The 27,738-nt window shown below is 46.1% G+C and overlaps 1 protein-coding gene across 2 annotated transcripts in view; it reads left to right on the top strand.

The window, feature by feature from the left end:
• The first annotated feature begins 1,271 nt into the window (after window positions 1-1,271).
• LOC122930304 (E3 SUMO-protein ligase RanBP2-like) overlaps window positions 1,272-27,738 on the top strand; it is a 79,912-nt gene continuing 53,445 nt past the window's right edge. For both annotated transcript variants that reach the window (XM_044283567.1, XM_044283566.1), the window contains exons 1-11: window positions 1,272-1,465; window positions 8,515-8,582; window positions 9,676-9,787; window positions 9,922-10,074; window positions 13,670-13,897; window positions 16,087-16,226; window positions 22,872-23,064; window positions 23,168-23,252; window positions 25,630-25,839; window positions 25,920-26,101; window positions 27,544-27,719. In XM_044283567.1, coding sequence (XP_044139502.1) covers window positions 1,394-1,465; window positions 8,515-8,582; window positions 9,676-9,787; window positions 9,922-10,074; window positions 13,670-13,897; window positions 16,087-16,226; window positions 22,872-23,064; window positions 23,168-23,252; window positions 25,630-25,839; window positions 25,920-26,101; window positions 27,544-27,719 — 1,619 coding nt within the window. In that variant the 5' untranslated portion in view covers window positions 1,272-1,393. The remainder of the gene's footprint in view (window positions 1,466-8,514; window positions 8,583-9,675; window positions 9,788-9,921; window positions 10,075-13,669; window positions 13,898-16,086; window positions 16,227-22,871; window positions 23,065-23,167; window positions 23,253-25,629; window positions 25,840-25,919; window positions 26,102-27,543; window positions 27,720-27,738) is intronic.

Raw genomic sequence — 27,738 nt, 5'->3', positions numbered from 1 at the left:
CCACAGCGCTGTGCAGAGGTTATCTCCACTTGCCGCCCACAATCTAAATTACCTATCAGTATGTCTTTAGGGTGTGGGAGGAAACTCATGCAGATGTTGTCCTTGGTCAGATTCAAACCTAAAACCCCAACGCTTCCAGGCACTAGTGCTAACCACTGAGCCAGCATGCTGCGTTCCAGTACCGAGCTACGTTATCTTCTGTATTGCACTAGGATAGTTACATTTATCCCCCTAAATTAAGAAAACTGTGTAGCCCCAGCTTTAAAGGGGCTGTCCCATCATTAAATATATTGTGTAGATTATAGAAATATTAACCCTGTTTACATGCGGTTAAAAAAATGATCCAGTGAACATTAATGGCAGCTGGGGTTCAAAGTGTTTAACCGTGTATGTGCTGGTGAACACGTCACTACATGCCCTGCTTGTCAGGGAAGGACCAGAGCCTCCGCAGTAACATGGCGGTATAGCTGAGAAAACTGCTTCTGCAGCGTAAGTTAGGAGAGACAATGTTAGCTGCCAGAGGGTGAAGGAGACCGTTTCTGTCCAGAGCCTGCCCCAAGCAGCACCACTCGGAAACAAAACATGATGAAAATGGTGCTTTTATTACGCTCCAAACACTGTAAATGAGCTGAAAGCCGTCAGTAGTGGGTCCTCTGTTGATATCTCCAGAATGGGACCCTTTACGTGAACACACACAGCCGCCCCCTCTTCACCACTACGGGGGTTCTGGCTCAGCTATTTCCGGCAGTCCCATGGCAGTGAATGGAAAGGTGGCCATACTTGTGTGGTTTGCCCTCTTTCACTTTTGGGGCCCGTTCTCCGGACAGGTGCAGGTCCCACTCCTGACACTGAGGGCACATCGCGAGGGGTAGGTCCTAGTGATATGCCATGAACTTGCCAGATGGGACAACCTCTCTAAAGAAACGGTGCCCAGAGACTTCCAGTAAGTACCCATCTAGAGTAGGTGGGTAGGTCATTATATGGACTCCTTCCCCAGAAGACAGTACAAAGTTATCTCAGCCTGAGCAAAGATAGTCAAGAAAGAAGGCAAAGCAGTCCTCAAATCGCTGCAGGAATAGGGTAAAAGGTGACGTCGGTGGTCCACGAACAGCCTTGTGCCCTGTGCACTGACGCCGTATCAGAGCTCCGCTCCCAGCAGCCTCTCTGCCTTCAAGAGACAGCGCGGGAGAGGACGGGTCTTGGCGCTGACGTCATTACGCACGGCACGTATTATCAGTTTCCATTCTCCGTCCGAAAGGCTTTCCTAAAACTAGGAAGTGACGTTCGCTGATGTCACTTACGTCTAGCCGCCAGTTCTGCGTGAGCGCCATACGGGAACTTTCCAGTGTTGTGGGAGGCTCGGAAGGGCCGCGTGTGGAGTCGCACCGTGAAGATGAGGCGCAGCAAACCCGAGATACAGAAATACATCGACAGCGTCCAGAACAACGCGCCTTCTCCCCGGGAGGTGAGCCCCGTTTACCTGCACCTCGCCTCACGTACAGCCGGCATCCAGTGTGCCGGGCAGACAGCCGCCTCTCTGGCCACATTCGGCGTCTTTCTGCGCGGTTTTCCCTGTCACATGTGGAGGCTGCCCTGCGGCTGGGGACCCTTGGATAGCATATCGACGTGAGCGGTGTCAGGGGGCAGCCGTACTCTGTGCTAGATGCTTACTGCCTGCTTGAATTGGGGGTGCTCCTGCTGTACTGGGTTAGTCCCCTACAGATGACATGGTGGTTTATGTGGGAAGCCCTCTGTAACGGGAGCCTGCTGGTCTCCTTCCCCCACTGGCAGCTCTCTGGGTATAGGGAGTAGGTTGTCAATCAGCAGAGGATGGAGGCAGAATGTAACAGCAGGAGGAGCTGAGATTTATGGGAACTGATTGCGGAATCTTTTACCATAGAACTATCAGCCTGCTCAGCTCCTCCTGCTGCCTGCAGATAGGACTTTACGTACAATAGGAAAGGTTCCCTTTAACTACTTCAAAACAGAATATGGGGATGCCGCGCACCTCTAATTTACCTACTATGTGTTATGATATGGGGGTACTGTTTAGGGGTCAAGCCTAATGGGCTCTTTTACCTTATTTTCTTTGCAGATCCTCCTCGCGATGATTGCTAAATCCGCTGAGGGTTTGGTTCATGTTTTGTTGATTTTCTTATTTCTCTTATTCAAGGGGCTCCACCGGTCTCCACTGAAGGCAGACAAAGTTCTTTTAACAGTCTTATTCAAAAGCTCGCCCCGGCCGGTGGCGCAGCCTTTACTTTTTAAATCTCGCTCGTGCTCACAGTGTGGAGCAGGTGACGTCACCAGAGCTACGGTTCCTCTCAGACACCAAGAAGGGGAGTTCAACCAACGCGTTTCTAGCACTGCGATGGCACCCAGAAGAATCCCTGACGAAGAGCACCACAGTGCTAAAAACGCATTGGATGAACTCCCCTTCTTGGTGTCCGAGAGGAAACCGTAGCTCTGGTGACGTCACCTACTCCACACTGTGAGCACGAGCGAGATTCAAAAAGGTAAGGCGGCGCCACCGGCCGGGGCGAGCTTTTGAATAAGACTGTTAAAAGAACTTTGTCTGCCTTCAGTGGAGACCGGTGGAGCCCCTTGAATAAGAGAAATAAGAAAATCAACAAAACCTGAACCAAACCCTCAGCTGATTTAGCAATCATCGCAAGGAGCATCTGCAAAGAAAATGAGGTAAAACAGCCCATTAGGCTTGACCCCTAAACAGTACCCCCATATCATAACACATAGTAGGTAAATTAGAAGTGCGCGGCATCCCCATATTGTATTTTGAAGTTGTTTTCTGTGTGTGACTGCAGCGGAGGTACAGCGCTGTCTGGGGCACTGCTGCACTATTGTTACTAAGTAGCGCCGATGGTCTGTGGCAATTGCCACTTTGTAAATAGCGTTCCCTTTAACTACCAGGACTACACAGTGCACGCTCTTCTCTGATCGGCGATGTCACTAGTTTATGCTGAGCTCAGATCGGGAAGCATAAACCTGGTGACAGGTTCCCTTTAACGCCGTTTGTGGATGCAGACCCATTGACTTCAATGGGTCCGCGATCCGCAAGAGACGGTCAGCATAGGACATGTTCTATTTTTTGCTGCACAGAGCAAATTCCCACAGAAGCGATTTGTAGTGCTCCCGATCCGTATCCTGCGGATTGCCGATCTGTTTGAGTCAGTGGATCGTCATCCGCAGTATGGCCTCACACGGCCGGTGCCCGTATTTTGTGGGCCGCAATATGGGCACAGGGCACACAGAGCCCTAAGTATGAAGACACTCAGACGAGACAAACGGGGGAGGGGGGGTTCTCTGGCAGTATGGTAGTATTATAACTGGTTATAATATGAGTGGGCGCACTCTCAAAAAGAGAGCAAGGCCCTGTTCTGCCGGGCAGGTAGGGAGTCGTTTATCCAGGAGGTCCAGATCTTTAAGAATTGATTATGCTGGTTTATTTTTTTAATCATTTGCAGGCCAAGTAAGGAGCCGGCTTATTGTGCTGGAATACCCCTGTCCTTTAGCCGTCACTAGTCTGCATATGTTTTTGGAATGGATTCAGTTTCTCTAGAAAATTCATTATCAGCTGCAAGGCATCTTTACCAAAAGTATGACTGCAGGTTCAGACTACGTAGGATTTGTTGTCTGTTGCCGTGGAGACACAGGAGGTCACTTATTGCCCCTAGGCCAGAAAACTGAAGTTAAAAAGACATAAACAGTTTTGTTTTTTGCTACGCTAATGGTGTTTTTGCCTGTCCTCACCACTTGCTATAAAAGGGAGCATTGGCCCCCGCAGAGTTACCATCATTTATGGCAGTTTTCAGGCGTTAATAATTGGAATCTGGCATACATTTCATTCTAGGCGCCTTGTCGTAAATATTGCGCAGGGTGTATGACGGTCGGCGTTGATGAGTGATCCCCAGTGTGTGTAGGTGCCGGGGGCGCCGTTCATGACATCTCAGTGAAGCAGACTCTCTGTTCTTTTGTTTTAGGTGCAGTGGAGCAATAAAAAAATTGGCTGCAGTTTAAACACAAATCAGTAGTTTCTGGAGAAGATTGGTTATAGGGTTGTTACCTCCAGGTTGATCCTGAGATCTCTCAGGAGCCGTGTGGAAACAAAAAATAACATGTAGCAAAAAATATTGATGGTGCCGAGGAGACATTTTAGAGTTTAGTATTGTCAAGAGGGAGAAGTTGTAGCGCAGCGGCTTAGAGGACCTCTCCCCACTCTTGTCCTGTGTAATAGTCACTCTTTGCCTCTATGCTGTGCCTTTCCTGGATTAGTTCAACTAGAAGTTATGGTATGTTTTTAATGTGTGACAGTCTTATCAGTTTATTTTTAAAGTGGTTATCCAACCCCTAAAATGCCTCCTGACAGAGGTTATACTTACCTGGCCTCCCTAGTGTCACCCGTGAGGGAGGCTTGTTCCTGTCATGGCCTGCTATTGGCTAAACTCCCTCTCAGCCCCCCCTTCCCGCTGGATGTTGGGGAGATGCAGAGGCAGCCATGCGGGCATCAGAAGCGTTGCGGGTGTCAGGGAGCCAGGTAAGTATAACTTCTGTTGGGGCTCGGGTGTATGGGGAGGCATTTTAGGGGTTGGATAACCTCTTTTAATATAGTCTAGGGACAGGGGTGTTGAGCATTTTTGGAATATACTTATAGGGAAAGAGATTTCCCTTTTCTCAAAAACAGGATGTAAAGAATGTTGTTAGCAAAGCTGTAACGGCATTACTACGGCCTCTTTCACACGAGCGTGACGGATTACATCAGGGTGCGTTCAGTGAAACTCGCACCATTTTGCAAGCAAGTTCAGTCAGTTTTGTCTGTGTTCAGTTTTTTAAGCAGGGGTGCAATGCGTTTTAATGTGTTTTTTTTTATGCACGTGATAAACTGAAGATTTACAAACATCTCTTAGCAACAATCAGTGAAAAACGCATTGCATCCACACTTCTGGATGCAATGCGTTTTTCACTGCAGTCCCATTCACTTCTATAGGGCCAGTGCTGCGTGAAAAACGCAGAATATAGAACATGCTGCGTTTTTTAACGCAATGCAGATGTGAAAAAACATGTACATTGAAATGAATGGGTCCGGATTCAGTGCAGGTCCTATGCGTTCACGTCACGCATTGCACCCGCGCGGAAAACTTGCTTGTGTGAAAGGGGCCTAAGGTGAGTCTGATTTTACTGAGCGCAGAAGACTCCTGTGGGTAACATACACAGTTCCACTACCCCAGCCACAGCTCTTGCGTATCATAGCTCCCCCTACTACCTCTACATTTCCGGATTGGCTTTCACACGGACTCCTTGCAGTTAGCTGGGTGACTTTATGCTATAACTTAGCCACTCCCCCCCCCCCCCCCCCCCTTTCCTTTATGGCTGATGCAGAGATGAAGTGGGGTGACCTGGCTATTGAGCAGAGGTGGGAAGCTTCCGTTCTGTCAGAAACTAAACTGGCGCTCAGTTTACATTTTTAAGGCATTAAAACTGCTTTTTTATTTTCCTGGACAGCCCCTTTAAATGGTTGGCCTGTTCAGCTGATAGTTACCCAAGTTGTGTGGCCAAGTTTAGCCTCAGTTCACATGGTTTCTGTGTAAAATGTACAGCAGGTTGCCGTGTCGGATCAATCGTATGATGGATCCCGCCACTGACGGACCCCACTGAGGATGGCTTCCATGCACCAGGGATAGGGCAGCACACAGGACCCGCTATGCAGCGTTTCGAGGATTATGGTCGAGTACAAGTGGTGAATTTTGAAACCGCTGACGGGCAAGGTTGATATATTGACTAAAGAGGACATAATTCCAGTTGACGTTGGTCCTGGACCTACTTAGGAGGACTCTGTGTAGGGACTTTTGGCCATGTCGTTGTTTCTTTGCTCGGACCCCTATAAAATAAGGTCAGACCTCTTTATTGGAGGCGGAATAAAGAGAAGAAATAATTACTGATGAAATTGATCCTGAATATACACTTTGCTATATGATGGATGTCATGGCATAGACGGCAAGTTAACCACCAGCTAAGGCTACTTTTATACTAGCGTTGTTTAAATCCGGCGTTCAATTCCGACACCGGAACTGCCCGCCGGATCCGGAAAAACGTGTGAAAGCGGATTACATTTGAATCCTGATCAGGATTTTGATCACAATGGAAAAATGCATTGGAAAATACGGATCCCCCATTTATGGACTTTAACTTTTTTTTTCACATTTTTCGGGTTTAACATGCAAAAGCCAGATCCGGTTTGACTGAACACACGGCGCTGGATCCGGCGTTAATGAAAGTCAATGAGAAAAAGACCGGATCCGGCGCTTAGTCAAAGTGTTTTGGATTTTTGGCTGGAGGTAAAAATGCAACATGCTACGGTTTTCTGAAAAGCCTGATCAGTCAAAAAGACTGAACTGAAGACATCCTGATGCATCCTGAACGGATTACTCTCCATTCAGAATGCATTAGGATAAAACTGATCAGTTCTTTTCCGGATTTGAGCCCCTAGGATGGAACTCAGCGCCGGAAAAGAAAACCGCTAGTGTGAAAGTAGCCTTATCTGCACTTACAGTAGAAATAAGGCCAGCACAGATTCATCCTTCAAAAGTTTTTTTTAAAGGAATGACACAAATATTTGACATAATTGCTTGTTTTATTTATTTGACATCTTTTTTTTTTCTTCTTCTGGAGCCTGTCTGCAGTTTTCAAGTTCTCAGCTATTTATGGTGTGCGGTGTCCATTAAAACCTGATATAATAATCCCAGTGCATGGATTTTACTAAACTGAAGCAAATCCTTTCTAGAAGAGCTTCAGTACTTGTGGAGAAGGAAGTAGTCTGGTGTCATGGGGACATGTAGCACTTTCTTTGGCAATACTCCAGTCAGAACACGTACACGTGTGTTGTGCTTGGTGCAGGGCCTGAGGGGGAAGCACACGGCACAAGAATTCATCCACAATCGCCTCGGCATAGATGCAATAGCCCTCCTTTACTGTAGCCGCTGCACCTGTATTCTGAGGTCGCTTAATCCAAAATTTGCCGCAGCTAGGCGCATTTCATTTTAGAGGTATTTATGACGCAAGCATGCCAAAAAGAACTATTCAGTGACAGAAAAGCAGCCAATAGATGGTATAAAGTTGGGCAGTGTCCAGCTATGCACCAAGCTTACACGTCTACATTTTAGACAAGGTTAGTAAATCAGCCCCAGGGGATCCGTTTTGCCCAGATTGCTCCTTTTACTTTTCCACCCCAAATCACAGGAGGTGTAAAGCAATGGGAATTATCTTCTACATGTGTTTATCTACATCCCGTGTCCTGTAAAATGGAGTTGTATATCCAGCTGCAGCTGAATTAGCTGGCCGGGTGGCATCGCTAACAGATCGTTCTTCCCTTATGTCGCCTGCAGAAGCAGTGTGTGGGAGCCCGGGCCTTATGGCTCCAGTAAATGTGCTATCACTGATCATGAAGCAGACGGGATGTTCTATTATATTCATCTCCTGGGCGATCTGCCAATAGAACAGGAGAAATATTCCTGATAAAAGCCAATATATAATATTCACCTTTAAAGGGGTTCTCTGCTTTTCCCATATTGATTTTGTACCCTCAGATAGGCGGCGGCCCGGCTTCCAGCTCCCCTACAACCGGCTATTTGAAGAGACTGCAGGGCTCGTGTAGTGCTGCATTATCTTCCCTGGTCAGGGTGGGCACTGCAGCAGCGGGCAGTGTAATTACAGCTCCCCCGACCCATTCACTTATATGGTACCAAACAATTTAGTTACACTACGTAATTCACGGGAGTGGGACGGAGGAGCTGTCATTACACCACTGCTCACGACTGCCATGCCGACAGCGAGCAGGTAACCAGTGAGGAAAACCCAGCACGCATGTGCATTCTCTTCATAGAGCTGATCGGTGGAGGTGTCGGGAGTCTGACCCCCTCCTTTCTGATATGGCTGATCTATCCCGAGGGTAGGCCATCAATATGGGGAAACCTCTTGGCACATGGAACAATCTGTGTCTGTACCCCAGCTACAGCATGTCTAGCCTCTGTATTACCAGGTATAAGATGTTATACTTTCATATAAAAGACACCTACTTAACAAAATCCTAATTTCGCAAATCAGTCATATATCTACACATACGTGTCACAGGCTTATCGTCTGACAATATAGACAAGCCTAGCTTTAGGTTGAAATCTGGTCTTCTCTCCTGCTGGGAGTTGTAGTTTCACAACATCTGGAGCGCCGGAGGTTACTGATCCCTGATCTAGGACCAAGAGAGATGGAGCTCAGGCGTATTGATGCCATAGTCACACCTGCCGACCCAGAATTGCTTGGGTGACTGAAAAACCATATGGCAGATTTCAGTTGCTTACTTCTAATACAGTACTTGAGTGTACCCAGTTCACTTCAGGATTTCATGCTCCTTTTTGTGACTGATGCAAGCAGCTATATGCATTGTGTGGAAACGAACTTGTCAACATTTAGAAACCTGTTTTTCTTTTTACACTTGCCCTCTTTCAGAAATCGATGAAAGGTTTTCTAGTTGCCAAGTTATACTATGAAGCTAAAGAATATGACCTTGCTAAGAGGTGAGCCTTTGAATACCATTATCTCCTCCTATTCTTGTCTGTGAAATGTAAGCCGTACAGTGTCATTGCTGTGGCCTACTCATACTTGAGTATAAGGGCGGGTAGATTATTGGGATCGAACATTCTTACAAAGGCTCGTTCCCAATAATCCACCCATCTAAAGGTGCCACAGATCGTCCAGTCAACGAGGTATTCATTCAGACTCCTAAAACCTTGTTTCTGGGCAGCAGATCATGCCATCTAAACAGCGATCTGCTGCTGAGAAACAATGCCGATTGTGAGGATGAGCAATGGCAGTTCCGATCACTCGTCATATTGTGAAGCTGATCGCCCCATGTAAATGCATCTCTTCTCCACTGACGAGCAGGTGACTGTCAGGAAGGAACACTTCCTTTTCAACAATTGTGTGCTCAGTTGCTGCATGTAAATGCAGCCTAAGGCCTCATGCACATGGTCATTGGGAGGCCGTGGCCGTATTGCAGCCCGCAAACAGTGGGTCGGCAATCCACGGCCACCGGCCGTGTGCACCACTCATCACTGATGCGGACCCATTCACTTAATTGGGTCCGCAATTCCAGAGAGTCACGGAACACCGGAAGCGATACGTAGTGTTTCCGTGGTGTTTCTTTACGTTGTTCCACACCGTAAATAAATGACATATTTTTTTTGCGGTGCGAACAGACCACGGACCCATTCAAGTTGAATGGGTCCGGCCCGCTGCACGGATGTTGCCCGTGCATTGGGGAACGCAATTGCGATCCCCAATGCACGGAAAGGCCGCACAACGGCCTTGTGCATGAGGCCTAAGCCTGTGTTCACATCATGTGGAGGCATACATGGAGTACTTCCTGTCATCAGCCTCTAATGGAAGGATCCGCTGCATTCTACTGTAAAGGTATTCAGTGGTACATGTTCACCTATGGGCAAAATGTATTTTGTAGTCGAACATTGCCTCCGATATTATTGTAAGCATTAGATGCAGTGATTTGATGTACGGTAATGGTTCTGTGCTCGTTTATTCATACACCTTTTGCAGTTATCCATGTTCAAGGGCTTTCAGTTATGATCTTACAAACTGATGACTGTTTTCCAGGTGTGTTTCATCGTACATTAATGTCCAGGAGAGGGATCCAAAAGCTCACCGCTTTCTTGGACACCTGTATGAAATTGAAGGAAATGTGGAAAAATCTGTTGGCTGCTACAAGGTAATGTTGTGGCCTACGGTCTGTGCGTTCATTCTGATAATATTACCTTATATGTTCATATGGTTTGTTGCACACTAAAGATCTCTGACCTGGAAGAACAATCTTTAATGGCAGCCTTTTTTTCCCCCCTTTAGCGTTCATTGGAATTAAATCCCACTCAGAAGGATCTTGTCCTTAAGATTGCAGAATTAATATGCACTATCAATGTCACGGATGGCAGAGCGGAGTACTGGGTAGAAAAAGCTGCCAAGCTGTTTCCTGGAAGTTCTGTCATTTACAGACTAAAAGTAAGAATTATTTTCTTGTCCATTCTGTTCATGAAGCGTGATTTTAAAGGGGTCCTTTTGGAATTTTACATTACATAGTTACACTGGTCCATCAACTTCAATCTTTCTCAGATCTATTACACAACCTTAATTGCTAGATTAATTATAAGCCTAAATACATTTTTGCTATTACATAAGTATCTAGTACTTGAAATGCTGACATAGTATTTCTCGTTAATGTCATTGGGGGACACAGTACCATGGGTATATGCCCAGCTACCACTAGGAGGCGACACTAGATAATAAAAAGGTTGGCTCTGCCCAGGTGTGCTATACCCTCTCCACAGACACTAGGCTAATCAGTTTGTCTATTGTGTGCGTAGGAGGCTGATATGACCTGCAATTTTTTTGCAGGTCTTGCTTCTTTATTTTTTATTTTATTACTTATTTTAGTCTGCCAGTCTCGGCCTGATGCAGGATGGGGCTCAGTCGTGGATAACCATTTTAGTTGCACCCCTGCGGGCGCGTACTTTGAGTACTTCGCCAGTCCCCCATTACTGCATCCGCAGTGGCATTCTCGCAATCCCACGTAAGTACGAGTTTGCCGAAGGGGTGACCCTGTGGCGCCTGGAGACGCCAGATGGTAAGTACTAACCCCTGCGTCCCTGTCCCATGGAGTCCTCGGGTAAGTTCCCCTCCCTTTGGCTCTCCCTTCAGTACCCTTCTCCTTCTGGCCACCCATGCCCCTTCCCGGCCTTCCCTTCTACTTTAGCCCCCGCTTCTGCCGGGACTAGGGCCACTTCTGCTCTGGCCTGTCCTCGAGTCCCAGGTGCACCTTTTTCCCCTCCATCAGCGTCTCTCCTCTTCAGGAGCCCCCCACACCTGTTGGGTGGTGGTTGTTGTTGTTGTTTGTTGTGTGTTTTTTTTATTTTTTTGTTTCCGGGGGGCCCCTGACTTTCCGTGGTTCCGTCCCGGCGACGTCATTAATAGAGGGCCCAACTCTTACCTCGACTAGGCCGCATCCTCTCCTGCCCCCTCCTGTCTTCCCGGGCTTTTATTTCTTCTGGCTTCTCCCCGCTCCTCTCGGCTTTTGGGAGGGAGGGCCCACCCTCTTTAGCCCCGTGGACGGAGTTTTCACTTAACTCCTGCTTCAGCACCTCCATCTTGCCAGCCTCGAGGATCATCTCCTGCAGGGTACGCTCTTCTGCGGCATCTGGGGTCCAGTAGGACAGCCTCCGGCTGACGGTTTCTTTTTTTCAGGCTGTCAATGCTGAGAAGTCTCTCATTCCCAGCCCACCTTCAGGGTTGCCACATACTTTTCGTGCGCTTGTTGCTGTAGAAAGTCGCCATGCGGTCAGCCTGAGGCTACTTTCACACTAGCGTTCGATCGGATCCGTTCTGAACGGATCCGATCATAATAATGCAGACGGAGGCTCCGTTCAGAACGGATCAGTCTGCATTATTTTAGCATATAACAGCTAAGTGTGAAAATAGCCTCGTACGGATCCGTCCAGACTTTCAATGTAAAGTCAATGGGGGACGGATCCGCCTGAAGATTGAGCCATATTGTGGCATCTTCAAACGGATCCGTCCCCATTGACTTACATTGTAAGTCTGGACGGATCCGCACGGCCAGGCGGACAGCTGAACGCTGCAAGCAGCGTTCAGCTGTCCGCCTGTCCGTGCGGAGGCGAGCGGAGCGGAGGCTGAACGCCGCCAGACTGATGCAGTCTGAGCGGATCCGCATCCATTCAGACTGCATCAGGGCTGGACGGAGGCGTTTGGGTCCGCTCGTGAGCTCCTTCAAACGGAGCTCACGAACGGACCCATGAACGCTAGTGTGAAAGTAGCCTGACCCTGTTTGTGTGCAGTTCCTGGTCTCCAGGGCTCTGACAAAGGCTGTATCCAGCAGACTTTGCTGGTTCCAATGTATCTCCTTTTCAGCTGGAGTAATATCACTATTACCAGGGGCTATTTTCAACACTCCCTCCTAGTCGGAGTGTGTTCCAGGCCACCGTATTACTTCTCCAGACGCTGTAGCCAATACACAATCCTGGTGCTATTGTGCGCCACGCAACCATATTACTCCCTTATTAAGCGGAGTACCTGTACCATCTTCAGCCATTTCACCTGTCTGATTCTAATGCGCCCCATGCACCATATTACTCTTACTGGTTGGGTTCCCTTGCTTCCAGGCCTTTATGGAATTGTCTTCCTTTTGCTGAGGGGTGGTCCACAGGGTCTTCCTTTTAGCTTGTCTCCAGGAAGTTTTTTCCTTGGTTCAGGACTGCTCCTGTTCTTTTCCCAGGCATTTTCTCTCCTGCCAGGTTCCCTCATGGTCTAATTTTTCTAGTTGGGTCTGTCCTCTTATAGATCCTCCTCCTGAAGCATCCTTCTATATGCAAAGCGTTAGGTCATTACCAACAGGAGCCTTCTGGTTGTGCTGTGCTCCTGTTTCTTCAGGGGGATCCTTCCTTAGTTTCTGTCTGTCTGTCTTCCCCGGTCAAGGACATGTTGGTTCTTTTGTTTCGCTCTCCTTCTGCTATTGGTACAAACTGATTAGCCTAGTGTCTGTGGAGAGGGCATAGCCCACCTGGGCCGAGCGAACCTTATCTAGTGTCACCTCCTAGTAGTAGCTGGGCGTATATACCCATGGTACTGTGTCCCCTAATGAATTGAACGAGAAAGGGATTTTACGGTAAGTACAAAAATCCAATTTTGCCATTACCTCCTCTTGTAGGGAATTCCAGAAACACAATAACCCCTCAGTATAAAAGTCCCATAGAGACTCTACAGTCACCTGACTGGAATTCGGTTTTATGCTATGTTCCTAATTCTAAATAAGCTGCATCTCGTCACCATGAATGCCAGTGTGATTCTGGCTTTTCTTGGGCTGTTTAAGGCCTCATACGCATGGCTGTTAGCGTTTTGCAAGCTGCGGATCTGCAAAATGTGGATACTGGCTGTGTGCAACCTGTACTTTCAGGGGGGCCCTACTGTAGAAATGCTTATTCTTGTCCCCAAAACGAACAAGAACAGGACTTGTTCTATAACTTCCAGAATGGCCACACGAAAGTGGACCGCACACAGATGACATTGTGTGCTGTCCACATTTTTTCTGGCCCTAATGAAATGAATAGGTCCCTTTGCGTGGATCGAATGCGGACCCAAAATACCGTTGTGCGCATCCCACACTTTTCAGGGGCCCTATTGTAACAATGCCTATTGTCTGCAAGACGGGAACAAATAGGACATGCTCTATCTCTTTTGTGGAGCTGCAGAACATACACATGGATGTGGACAGCACACAGTGTGCTCTCAGCACTTTTTGCGGCCCCATTGAAATGAATGGGTCCACATCCGATGCGCAAAAAATGCAAATCGGTTACGGACCAAAAATATGGAGCCGTAGTCGCGTTGAATCCAGCTCACTGTTGTAGCGTCGATTATGAATAAATGATACACACAATGCTGATGTGAACAGCGCCCGACTCATTTTGTCATCATTGCATCATATCCGAGACAGCGTTGTAGCCTGAATGTGAACAGAGCCTGACTAATTGTAGCCTTGCCGTCATGAAATTGCCCACTAATGACTCTCCCTGTGTTGTTTCAGGAGCAGCTGCTAAACTCCCAAGGTGAAGCTGGTTGGAATCGTTTGTTCGATTTAATCCAGTCTGAGCTGTTTGCCCGACCTGATGACGTCTATGTGAATATCAGACTGGTGGAGTTATTTCGCTCCAATAAGAGACTAGATGAAGCCGTGATCCATTGTCTCAAGCCAGAGAGGAGAGTTCTACGCAACCATTTAGAGTGGTGCTCATGTGTTGTACAGGTTTTAAAGGTCAGCTGGTTTCTTAAGATGCCTTTTATAAATCTGTAGGCTTAAAGGTGAAGATCCACCTTTTTTAATAACTGTTCAGTTAAAACTCGAATGCAGAGTTAACTGCTTTCATTTTTAATTAATTTTAAGTGTGAATTCATTTCACGTTATGATCTTTAATCATATGCTGTCACTACTTTTTCAAAGTTTGCTTGACCAGACCAGGGTGAATCTCCATTTTGTTGTCAGATGTGACTCATGATGCACTTGTCTGCTCTTGGTGACAGCACATGGTCATGCACAGCTTGCCTTGTGATAACAGGAGTGGGTGGGGATGCCTGACCTAGCTGCTATTTTAAAAGCCGTTGCCTTCTTGAGATTCTTCACTTTTTATATAAACTTAAAGGGGTTGTATCATCTCGGACAATGGGGGCATATTGCTAGGATATGCCCCCATTGTCTGATTGGTGCTGGTCTCACCTCCTGGGACCCGCACCAATCTCTTAATCAGAGCCTTCAAAGTCGCGGAGGGTGCACCGCGCATGCCCGGCCACCGCCCCTCTTCATTTCTATGGGCCCGACGGAAATAGCACTTAAAGCGCTATTTTTTTCGGTTGCCCTATAGAAACTAATGGAGGGCTGCCACGCATGCATGGTGCGCCCACCATGACTGTCAAGGCTCCGTTTACAAGATAGGTGCAGGTCCCACCTCTGGGACCTGCACCTATCGGACAATGGGGGCATATCCTAGCTATATGCCCCCATTGTCTGAGATGGGAGTACCCCTTTAAAGGGAACCTGTCACTGGGATTTTGTGTATAGAGCTGTGGACATGTGTTGCTAGATGGCCGCTAGCACATCCGCAATACCCAGTCCCCATAGCTCTGTTTGCTTTTATTGTGTAAAAAAAAATGATTTGATACATATTCAAATTAACCTGAGATGAGTCAAGCGTGGAGTCCAGCACCGCCCGCATCCTCAGAATCTCATCCTTGCTCCCCGACGTCAAAGCTAGAGCGCCATAATCTCATGATGCGTGAGCTAGCACATGCGCAGTTTCTTCCCTGAGTCTGATGCAAGCACAGGGAAGGAACACTATGACATTGCGCATGCGCTAGCTCGCACATCGCGAGATTTCGGCACTCTAGTTTTCTGACGTCTGGGAGCAAGGAGGAGATTCTGAGGATGCGGGGCAGTGCTGGGCTCCTTCACGCTGGACTCATCTCAGGTTAATTTGCATATGTATCAAATCCAGTTTTTTTACACCATAAAAGCCCACAGAGCTATGGGGACTGGGTATTGCGGATGTGCTAGCGGCCATCTAGCAACCCATGTCCTCAGCTCCTATACACAAAATCCAGATTACAGGTTCCCTTTTAAGCCACGCAGCATTGCGTAATGTCATTATAAAGTGGAGGTTTCCTTTAAGGTTGAAAGTGTTTTTTGCTTAAGCGGCCCTGGTCTTACAGCAGCTTCCCCCCAAACACCAGCTGACTAGGATATTCTGCCGCTGCAGAAGAACCCAGCAGCGGCTCTTCACGTTCAGGGTAATGAAGTGGTGCATGACTCATATTAGTGTGTTTGTTAGGGCCCTTCCAGATGAGAAGCACCGTGCCTGTGTGTGGTTACTTGCAGATTTGGTGTAGTCATTTGTGCCTGTTCCCGCTTATCTGATTGGGGTTTGCAGAAATCCATGCACATGCTGCAGAAACAACCCCATTGACATCTGTGGAGCAGGTTTTCAGTCTGCAAGAAGTCTGCCACATGTGACCATATTATGACTGCTATTAGCAGTCTGTATGTGCTAATTAGAGGAATACAACAATGGAGAAAAAAATACTTTCTTGCCTCTTAAGAACTGTTTAGATGGGTTTTCGAAACATTGGCAGAGTGCAGGGCTCGGTAAAAAATAATAAAAACTCCCTGTAGACATCCAGCTGCACTTTTTCCCAACCACTCTGATCCCTGTTGGGTCTTCGGCAGCCATGTGCTGTTCATCTGACTGCTGCAGCCAATTACTGGCCTCAGCAGTCATCAGCCATATATGCACACAGAGTGTTTTTTTCTTTTCCCTTTATTTCATCTTGCCTCTTGCTTTCTGCCAATCCTGGAAAACTCCTTTAAGGTTAAGCTGCATAAATTGTAGATTAGTTTCTGTGCGATACCTGTCTTCGTTATGCATTAACCCTTCATTTTCCTCTGTATTCTAGGAATACTTATCTACATACCCATCCTCAGATAAAAACAACTGGAGGACATTTAACAAAGAGCTGTTACTTGCACATTCAGATGTTGTCTATCTGACACTCTCTACTAGGGATGTGCCAGAAAGTAGACTGGCACTTGAAAAGTACGTCCTCTCCACACGTCTGTTATTTGTATGTATGTGGCAACCGAAAAGGCGTGTTCGGCATGGTTCCTTGACTGTTTAAATAGACACAAGGGGGTCATAACTTGATTAGTAAAGGGGTATTTTGTATCCAGTATTGCTAACTTGGCCCCCATTCACCTGAATGAACCTGAGCTGTAAAACAGACAAGGTATGCCCCTTTCATGTACCCTATTAAATTAGCTTGTTTCATTCTCAATATCTTGCTGCTTTCAGTGTCTATTTGAGATTTCACAGTGAAGACTGTTAATACGCAGAGGTTGACTTGATGGTGGGCACCCTGGAGAGAAGACAGGAGGAGTTTCCACTGCTTCTGTCTTCTTCTGAGCTCCTACACAGAGCTCTTAGGCATTTGTATGGTCTGCATTGGTAGCAGGCTGCTAATGTGTCCCAGAACATCCCTAAGGCCTCAGGCACGCGACCGTTGTTGTGGTCCGCATCCGAGCCACATTTTTTGTGGCTCGGGTGCCTACCTGTTCACTTCAATGGGGGCCGCAAAAGATGCGGACAATACTCCGTGTGCTATTTAAATGTAAAAAAAAAAAGTTACTGTGCGGTAAGCAATCTATAAATGTTTGCTTTCGCCGTAAACTTATTGAGCCGCAGAGTAAGGATGTTATGCCATTTTTACCGTACAGTGAACGCTGTGATATCAAAACACCAGAAACCTTGGCAGAATTGTTTTTGTTTTTATTTTCAATTTTCCCCACAAAAAAAATAATTGCTCCCAATTTTCAATACAAGACGTGGTAAATTAAATGGTGGCATTAAAAATATACATCCTGTCCCGCAAAAAAAATAAAGCCCTTGTATGGCTTTACACCCTTCGTTCCCACCTGTGCGATCAGCTCAAGTGCATCCAATCCCCCCCCCCCTCCTCTCCCAATGCCCATCAGTTCCCCCACTCCCCCTCCTAGCCATCAGTGCCCAGCCGCAGTGCCAGTTTACTATAATGTCCTGACTGTGTGTACATCAGGATCCAGTGCAGCGTTGTGCGAGCAGGCGGGTGACAACGGAGCGTGAGTAATAGCAAGCTCTTCACTCACACTCTGTGGTCATATGGCACAAATCATCGATTCGCTGATTTTTTTGGTGTCGCGTTAATCTATTAATTTGAGTAATAGTTTCAGCCCTAATGTGGGGAGGAAAAATGCAAAAATCAAAATTGGCCTGGCTTTTAAGGAGTTAAAGACTATCTGTCACCAGCTCTCTCAATGAAACTGTTTGCATAGGCACATAGCTGTGGTTCACCTGATTAAAACACTCTTTTTTGTTGACTCTGTGCAGTCAGTTCCTGTAATGCTTGGGAGTCCTGACAGAATCCCTCTAAAAAAAAAAAAAAATATGTAATTGTGCCTCCAAAGAAAAAATAACTTATTCTTATGATACTTAAAGTTAATTTTATTTATGTAAACGGTGAGACAGTAAGGCCTCGTTCACACTTCAGTGTTTGGTCAGTGATTTCCATCAGTGATTTGTGAGCCAAAACTAGGTGCAACTCTAAACACAGAACAGGAGCAGATCTTTCCCTTCTACCTCATGTCTGTGGAGGCTCCACTTCTGGTTTTGGCTCACAAATCACTGATGGAAATCACTGACCAAACACTGAAGTGTGAACGAGGCCTAAAAGGTGCTGCTAAGATGTTTACAGGAAATTAAGTGGATTTTTTTTTTTAAGTTCACTGTTCATAAAAATGTACAGGATGAGTAGAAAATATGTGAAAGAAGAAACTCTGCTCTTTCCAGTAATCCATTTACATCACTGCCTGTCCCCACCATTTTCCAGTAATGCCATCGATTTGCAAACAGGTGGGCCTGTCGTAGTTTTCAGTCCAGCAGACTCGGGGGTTGCGGTGCTGGAAACGGAACACTGTGAAGGGGTGAATTGTTTTGTGTGGTGGTTTTTATAATTATTTTTTATTTTTTTTGTTCGACAAACCCTTTAACCTCTTCTACCCCGGGCCAGTTTTTGCTCTTCTGCACAGGTCATTTTTTGCAAATCTGACATGTCACTTTATGTGGTAATAACTTTCGAACACTTGCCATTCTGAGGTTGTTTGGTCACACGTGATGGTCATAAATTTGAGTCAATATATTTTACCTTTATGAAAAAATCCAAAATTTATCAAAAATGTAGAAAGTTCTCTACTTTTAAAACAAAGTGGTTCCTCAGAAAATATTTATTACTTAACATTCCCCATATGTCTACTTTTTGTTGGCATCACAGGGGTGTGGAAATTTTAAAAAAAACTACTTGTCGAAGGACTAAAGCGGGGTCTCAATCTACTTGTCCCTCATGACAATCTACTTGTCCTGATACAAAAAGTAATTTTAAATCAAAACCATATTTAAGTGAATCCCTTTAATGTACATGCCATACTGGGCCAGTGAATCCCTTTAATGTACATGCCATACTGGGCCAGTAAATCCCTTTAATGTACATGCCATACTGGGGCAGTAAATCCCTTTAATGTACATGCCATACTGGGGCAGTAAATCCCTTTAATGTACATGCCATACTGGGGCAGTAAATCCCTTTAATGTACATGCCATACTGGGCCAGTGAATCCCTTTAATGTACATGCCATACTGGGCCAGTGAATCCCTTTAATGTACATGCCATACTGGGCCAGTGAATCCCTTTAATGTACATGCCATACTGGGCCAGTGAATCCCTTTAATGTACATGCCATACTGGGCCAGTGAATCCCTTTAATGTACATGCCATAGTGGGCCAGCGAATCCCTTTAATGTACATGCCATACTGGGCCAGCGAATCCCTTTAATGTACATGCCATACTGGGCCAGCGAATCCCTTTAATGTACATGCCATACTGGGCCAGCGAATCCCTTTAATGTACATGCCATACTGGGCCAGCGAATCCCTTTAATGTACATGCCATACTGGGCCAGCGAATCCCTTTAATGTACATGCCATACTGGGGCAGCGAATCCCTTTAATGTACATGCCATACTGGGGCAGCGAATCCCTTTAATGTACATGCCATACTGGGGCAGCGAATCCCTTTAATGTACATGCCATACTGGGGCAGCGAATCCCTTTAATGTACATGCCAGTATGGGGCAGCGAATCCCTTTAATGTACATGCCAGTATGGGGAAGCCCCCGCCCCCCCCCCTATTCATGGAGGGTGAGTGGCTGGAAGTTGGAACCTGGCAGCACTCCTATTGACACTTCAATGCCAGGGAGAAGAAGCAGAGCGGCAGCCTGACAGCAGAGCATAGCTGACCCAGAGCAGTCACCACACACACTACCTGCTGGGCTATCACGGCACGGGCTGCCACCATGACAGGAGCTCCTACTACAGTCACTGACTAACGTGTGCCTCCGCTGGGAGCTGACTTCCGGCCCGTGGCGCCCGACTTCCGGCCTGCACAGGAGCGCTGATAACTAGTGATGGGAAGTTCGGATCTTTTAGGTGAATCGGTTCATTTGAATCAGCTCATTCAAATGAACCGATTCATGAATCGGATCTTCGGTTCACTTGCTGAGTCGCTGACTGCAGAGCTGACTCGCAAGTGAACCGAAGACTCTAGGTGCCGGTGCGCATGCGCAGATGCTATGCAGTCGATTCACAATCGCTTGCTGCTGCTGACTCAGTGCAGTCGGCTCCTCAGCTCTCTAATAAGTAATGAGTGAGTCAGGAAGAGTGATTTATTATAGTGATAGTGAAGGGAAGCTGAGGCTGACGCTGGACAGGAGGACTCAGGACAGGAGTCAGAAGCCGTCACTGTGGTGTGCAATGTGCATTGTTACCCACAGTGACAACAGTCTGACACAGACATTAGTACAATGAACCAAGTGAAGTGATGTGAACCCACCCTTAGCTATATAGCTACTTAACTGAATGAGATGCCTTTAACATATATATCTCCTGACAAGCCAATTTGATCCTAAAGGGTTAATTTAATTCAACCTGTAATCTAAACTCGTGTCATCTGTCACTTCTCCTATCCCTTAATCTTATCACTGCTGCAACAAAAGCAGCCTCAGCCTCAGTGTAAACTGTTCTACAGTCTGACTCCCGGCTCTTTTAACTCAAAGAATCAAATGAGTCACAAACTAAGTCGGATCTTTAGATTCTTTTAACTTGTGACTCATTCGATTCATTTCTATTCTTAGACTCCCTGCACTTGTGTGACTCAGACAGAGCTGCTAGTGTGCTTGCCTTGCCCCCTCAGCTCTGATTGGTTGGTGGGCGGGGAGGGGAGGGGCTGGCAGAAGCCAGCTTCCACTCTAAGATCATATTACGCTCCTCCCCGTCCCTCCCTCAGGCTCCCTGCTGCCAGCGTCTATGCATTGTCTGTGTGACTGAGCTGAGCCGTTTCGAACGGATCGGATCAGTCAGCCCTGCTACTTGCCCGCAGGGCTAAGCTGCCTGCACAAACTACCTGCCCGGCGCCCGGAACTGCATGTGTCGGGCGATAGGAATTCCACACCCCTGCATCATTTTGTAATTGTCATTTTATTATTTTAGGATGTTAGAAGATTTAGAAGCAAATCTTGAAATTTTTAGAATTTCCAGAACCCACTTTTTATGGACCATTTCAGGCCTGAAGTCACTTTGTGGGGCTTACATAGTAGAAAGCCCCCATAAATGACCCCATTGTAGAAACTACACCCCTCAAGTTACTCAAAACTGATCTTACAAAGTTTAACCCTTTAGGGTCCAATTTGAAGCCCCCCTGATGCACCCTTACAGTAGAAATTCCTAAAAAGTGACCCCATTTTGGAAACTAGGGGATAAAGGTGCCAGTTTTATTGGTACCATTTTTGGGTACATATGATTTTTTTTGATCATTTATTACACTTTATGGGGCAAGGTGACCACATTTTTTTCATTTTGGCACAGTTTTGAGCAGGTTGTTACAGACTCGACAATACCTAATGTCTACTTTTATATTTTTACCTTTAGCACAATAATGGCAGTTTTGAAGCAAAAAAAGTTTTTAGTGTCCATGTTCTGAGAGCCATAATTTTAATTTTTTATTTTATATATATATATTTTTTTTTTTTTGGCGGGATGAGGTGACTGTTTTATTGGTACAATTTTGTTCGACATACGCCTTTTTGATCGCTTGGTGTTGCACTTTTTGTGATGTAAGGTGACAAATGGCTTTTGACAGTTTTTTATTTTATTTTTTTGATTATCAGACGGGGTGGCTCATGGGATATATTTATAGAGCCGTTACGGACGCGGCAATACAGAGTGTGTGCGTGTGTTCTCTATATTTTTTTTTATATATAAAATCAGGGGAACGGGACCGAAAACCTCTTTTTTAAACATTTTTCCACTTCACCACCATGACGGCCCAGAGAGATGATATGCCGTCATGGTGGATTCGTGGAAAATGAATTACCGGTAAGTCTAATTCCGGCTTTTTTTTACTTTATTTCTCTCCCACTCTGGGACTTTAACTTTTGGGGGTCTGATCCCCTCTGCAATGCATTATAATACATCTGTATCGTAATGCATTGCCTGTTAGTGTATTACACAGTCATACACTAACAGGTTGCCTAGGATACCAGGCCTGGGATTGGATCTCCTGGGCACCCGTAGAATGCACTCCCGATGCCGTGCAAGGCATTGGGCAACCTCTGCACGGCATCAGGCTGCCTTGTCACGCATCGAGTCCCTGCCACAGCAGCGCGGGGACTCGATGCACTCCTTCACCCGTCGCAAACCATTTCTATGTCGCGGTCAGCGCTGACTGCAAAATAGAAGGGGTTAATCTGCCGGCAGATACAGCAAGAGCCCGGCTACCGGGGACTGCCGGACCCCTGCAGTGATCGGGTGCGCACTGCTCAGGTGCCCGGCCGATCACCCTGGCGTACTATTGCGTCAAAATGCGGAAGTCACTGACTTCAGTGACTTAATAGTACGTCACATGTCTAGAAGGGGTTAAGACCAGTACATGGCCAGCACTGATAGAAATGCCTATTCTTGTCTACAAGAATGCTCTTTTGTGGTGCTGTGGAATGGAACTACAGATGTGGAGAGCACACGGTGTGCTGTCCGTATCTTTTGCAGCCCCGTTGAAATGAATAGGTCGGCACCCATTCCGTAAAATTGCAGAACGAATGCAAGATAGGGCCAAGGGCTATTCATAGTATTCAGTATTTTGGGCAGACTAGATGGGCTAAATGGTTCTTATCTGCCGACACATTCTATGTTTCATTCATTTAGACAACCGTATGGACCCTTAAAGGGGTTATCCAATATCATAAACAGCCCCCCATGTGCCAGGCCCCTCACGGAATATACTTGCCCCGCTCCCTGTGCCGCTCCTGGTCCCCATAGCACTGCTTCTCCCTGTACATCTGGCTCGTCCCTGTCTGCCATTGGCTGTTCCATCCCGACACCGGATGATTTCATCCGTGTATAGGGAGTAGCAAGAGAGGGGTAAGTATGTTCCCTGTGGGCCTGGCACATGGGGGGGGGGGGGTGTTATTATATTGGATAACCCCTTTAAGATTATACAGGAGGTGTTTCTTAAAGTGCATTGATAAACATTTTAAAATATTAACCTGAGTCTTAAATTTTCTTTCTCTTATTATTTTTTTATTTTTTTTCCCCCTTTCAAGTTTCGATCAGGCCCTCCTTTCAGTAAAGCCTCATGCCACTGGCACAGACGATCTGTCAGTGACTTATACTGAAATGCGTGGTCATTATTACATGCACGCTGGAACTCAATTACTGAAAGTGGCTCAAAGCAGTGACGTTCAGTGGAAGGCTCTGTTAGAACCTGCTGCTCTCTGCTATCTTCTAGCCTTCCAGGTACGCCATAGATGCTGTAGTGTTATGTGAACATAACGCTGTGTCTTTATTTTCCTTACCATTCAATCCAACTGAACTTTCCTGCATTTCTTTCTGTGTTCAGGTGCCGTGGAATAAGCCGATAAAGGGAGATGAAAGCTCTTACAATGTTCTGGAAGGTTTAGCCTGTGACCGTCAGAGTCAGTCAGGTATCTTAACTGTAGTATGATTGTCAAGTACAAATATCTATTTATTTTATGCACTTATATAGCGCTACTATATTCTGCAGCACTTTACAGACATTGGCATCGGGCTGTCCCCAATGGGGCTCACAATCTAAGTTCCCTATCAGTACGTCTTTGGCGTGTAGGAGGAAACTGGAGTATCCGGAGGAAACCCAGGGAGGAACGTACAAACTCCACGCAGATGTGGTCCTTGGTCAGATTTGAACCTAGGACCCCAGCGCTGCAAAGCGCCAGTGCTAACTACTGAGCCACTGTGATGCCCTGGTATGATAGTGAGCAAAGCTTTCATTTGATAAGCTCTAAGATGTGTATATATAATCACTGCATTATTTGCACTCCCAGAATTGGGAATACCTTTTTAGCATTCAGGACTAGGTAGTTGTTTGTTTCTTGCAGTTTTTGAACAGTGATTTAGGGTCCATTCACACGTCCGCAAAATGTATCCGCATCCGTTCCGCAATTTTGCGGAACGGGTGCAGACCCATTCATTTTCAATGGGGCCGGAATGTGCTGTCCGCATCCACATTTGCGGATCCGCACTTCCACATCCGTGCTTCCGTTTCCGCAAAAAAATAGAACATGTCCTATTCTTGTCCGCAATTGCGGACAAGAACAGGCATATTCTATTAGTGCTGGCAATGTGCGGTCCGCAAAATGCGGAACGCACATTGTCGTTTTGTGGATCCGTGTATCCGCAAAACACATTGCGGACGTGTGAATGGAGCCTTAGGTGCAAGTGAATATTGGGGGAGATTTATCAGAATTGATGCAAAGGAAAAGTGCAGTACTTCCTAATAGCAGCCAATCCGATTCACCCTTTCATTATTTTAGAAGCCCTAGTAGCACTTTATTTTTCCACGTGGTGACTCAGTGGTTAGCACTGGTACCCTGCAGCATTGGGATCCGGAGTTTGAATCAGACTAAGGTCAACATCTGCATGGAGTTTGTATATTATCCCCGTGTTTTGTATGGATTTCCTCCCACACTCCAAAGACATAGTAATAGACCTTAGAGCAGTGATGGCGAACCTATGGCACGGGTGCCAGAGGCGGCACTTGGAGCCCTCTCTGTGGGCACCCGCACCCTGGAAAAATCTATGGTGTACCAATACGCCTTAGACTTTTCCTGCCATTCATCAGCGCAGGGCGAACTATGAACGGCATAGGCAGCGCACTGAATGCAGGCTATTATAGCCAAGTGATAAAGTACATGAAGGATATACTATATTGGCCTGTAGTATTCAGGTTACATTGCCGTGTTGGCACTTTGCCAAAAATAAGTGGGTTTTGAAATGCAGTTTGGGTATGCGGTCTCTAAAAGGTTCGCCATCACTGCCTTAGGGCTCTTTCACACCTGTGTTCTTTTCTTCCGGCATAGAGTTCCGTCGTCGGGGCTCTATGCCGGAAGAATCCTGATCAGTTTTATCCTAATGCATTCTGAATGGAGAGAAATCCGTTCAGGATGTCTTCAGTTCCGGACCGGAACGTTCTTTGGCCGGAGAAAATACTGCAGCATGCTGCGCTTTTTGCTCCAGCCAAAAATCCTGAAGACTTGCCGCAAGGCCGGATCCGGAATTAATGCCCATTGAAAGGCATTGATCCGGATCCGGCCTTAAGCTAAACGTCGTTTCGGCGCATTGCTGGATCCGACGTTTAGCTTTTTCTGAATGGCTGCCGGGACACTAAAGTCCTGGCACCCATGGTAAAGGGGAGCGGGGGAGCCAGTATACTTACCATCCGTGTGGCTCCCGGGGCGCTCCAGAGTGACGTCAGGGTGCCCCAAGCGCATGGATCACGTGATCGCATGGCACGTCATCCATGCGCATGGGGCGCTCTGACGTCATTCTGAAGCGCCCCGGGAGCCGCACGGACTGTAAGTATACCGCTCCCCACTGCTACTATGGCAACCAGGACTTTAATAGCGTCCTGGCTGCCATAGTAACACTGAACGCATTTTGAAGACGGATCCGTCTTCAAATGCTTTCAGTTCACTTGCGTTTTTCCGGATCCGGCGTGTAATTCCGGCAAGTGGAGTACACGCTGGATCCGGACAACGCAAGTGTGAAAGAGGCCTTATAGTGTGAGCTTCATTGGAGACAACAAATGATAGTCTGTAAGGTGCTGCAGAATATGTCAACGCTATATGTACACTGTTTTATACAAAGTATCTATTGATGCACTTGTGATTCTAAGAGTAATAGGCATGCCTTGAGTGCAGTCAAACGTTATAACTTGGACTAAAATCTAGAATTTCTGTTCTCTTTAGTGAACAATAAGCCTTATATGTCCTCACAACTCTGTGAAAATATTAATGTGTATTGCTTGTTCCATATTCGCAACAGGCCATTTGCTGCTGACTTTGAGCCATGGCCATGACGGCTTCCTCACAAATATTACTGAAACATTTGCTAATAAGAGTGGTCAAAGTATTCTGCTGAAAATACTGTTTGAAGACCGTCTGTCAATGGAGAACTCGTTCCTTGGCACTGATGACATTGGAAATGTAAACTGTCAGGCACCAGACTTAAATGACCTGCAACGGTGTGACCAAGGTAAGGCTTGACATGGCAGTCTTAACTATTATACTTTTTATTTATGCAGATGGTTACATGATATGTCCATTCTATTTTAGGTGCCGTTCGAGTGCACAGTGGTAGTTTACAGCACTTAACCTGGCTTGGACTTCAGTGGCACCATATGTCCAACATACCCACCTTTCACAAGTGGCTTAAGCAGATTTTTCCTCGGCTACCTCAAGAAACGTCAAGGCTTGAATCAAATAACCCAGAATCAGTTTGCATTCTAGATCTTGAGGTATTTAAAACATGAACATTTCATTTTTATTTTTTTTAGTTTGTTTTTTTCTTCCTCAATTGGTCTCAATTAAAAACAGTGTTATTAATTCAGTTAAAAATCAGTCTGTTTGCAGTTCCGGAGTTCCTTCAGCTGACTGCTTGTGTGAAGCCTGATCTGACTTCATAAACACTCTTGGAAGCCATATTCTTATCTTTTTGATAAGAGTTTAGCTATAATAAGTCATCAGCTGATGGAACTCAGGAGGGAGTCTGCAGACTGATTTCTAACCGCATGCAAACTGCTGCAAATTTTTGGAAAATCCTCTACATGTCTGACCGAAATACACATCAAATCATGTGAATTTCGGTGCATAAATGCTTTGGATTTGCCTCAGATTTCACGCTTTGGAATAGAAATCTGTATAAATTGACATGCTGTGGTTTTAAAATTGGATCGGGTGTCAAGTTATGTAGATTTATTTTCACTGCTAAACATTTTTGAATGGAGGGCATTTGCTGGCTTGATTCTCTTTTCCATCACATTATGCGCTGCTCTTTTCCATGGTTACGACCGCCCTGCAATCCAGCCTTGGTGGCCGTGCTTGCACACTATAGGACAAAACACTAGCCTCCACTATGTTCCCAAGGAGCTGACGCTTTTTTTTTCTTCCTATAGCAGTAGTGGCGAACCTATGGCACAGGTGCCAGTGGTGGCACTCGGGCCCTTCCTGTGGTACCTACACCCTGGAAAAAGTCTATGCTGTACCAATATGCCTTAGACTTTTCTAGGGTGCACTATGAACAGCACAGGCAGCGCACTGAATGTAGGCAGGCTATTATAGCTAAGTGATAAAGCACATGGAGGATATACTATATTGGACTGTAGCATTCAGGGTAAATTGCCGTGTTGGCACTTTGCCATAAATAAGTGGGTTTTGGGTTGCAGTTTGGGCACTCTGTCTGTAAAAGGTTCACCATCATTGCCTTTTAGTGTTCAAGCACAGCCACCACTGATGGATTGCAGGGTGGTTGTAACCATGGAAACGAGCAGTGTTGAATGTGTGGAAGCAATTTGGAGAATACCAATACATTACTGAGTGCCTTGTATTAACTTTCTCTTCATGATAAATGTCACTTGCTGAAGTGACACAACCCCTTTAATGTATTTTACTGTTTAATAGCTGGTGTACCCCGAATTTACCCAAATGGAATTCAGTTTACATTTTTTTTTTTTTGGGGGGGAAAAAACTTTTTATAGTGGTTGAGGGTTCCCGTCTGTGCCATCCTAATTTCTGCTTTCTTTACAGAAGAGGTTTTTGGATCCCTGTTTGTCCTTGTTCTCAGCAGCTAGCATAATTTGATTTCATTTAGTGAGCAACCATGGATTTAGTTTGGTTAATTTTTTTTTTTCCTTGCATGTTTCTTATAATTGAATGTGTGTGTTTTCCTTTTCCATTAAAGGTATTTTTATTGGCAGTTGTATACACTAGTCATCTTCAGCTTCAAGGTAATTATAATACATTGAACAGCCGACACTGGCCTCCTTGCCTCCCATTGCCAATCTGCAAGCAGCTATATACGGACAAGCAGCGATCTTGGTGGGATGCAGTCTATAGCCTCACTCATAAGATGGCTCAGTAAGTTGTAGTCATACAT

This window comes from Bufo gargarizans, chromosome 3 (assembly GCF_014858855.1).
Source record: "Bufo gargarizans isolate SCDJY-AF-19 chromosome 3, ASM1485885v1, whole genome shotgun sequence".
In the NCBI taxonomy this organism is placed as follows: domain Eukaryota; kingdom Metazoa; phylum Chordata; class Amphibia; order Anura; family Bufonidae; genus Bufo; species Bufo gargarizans.
Note: the sequence above shows the minus strand (reverse complement) of the source record. Positions and strands in the feature narration are given on the sequence as shown.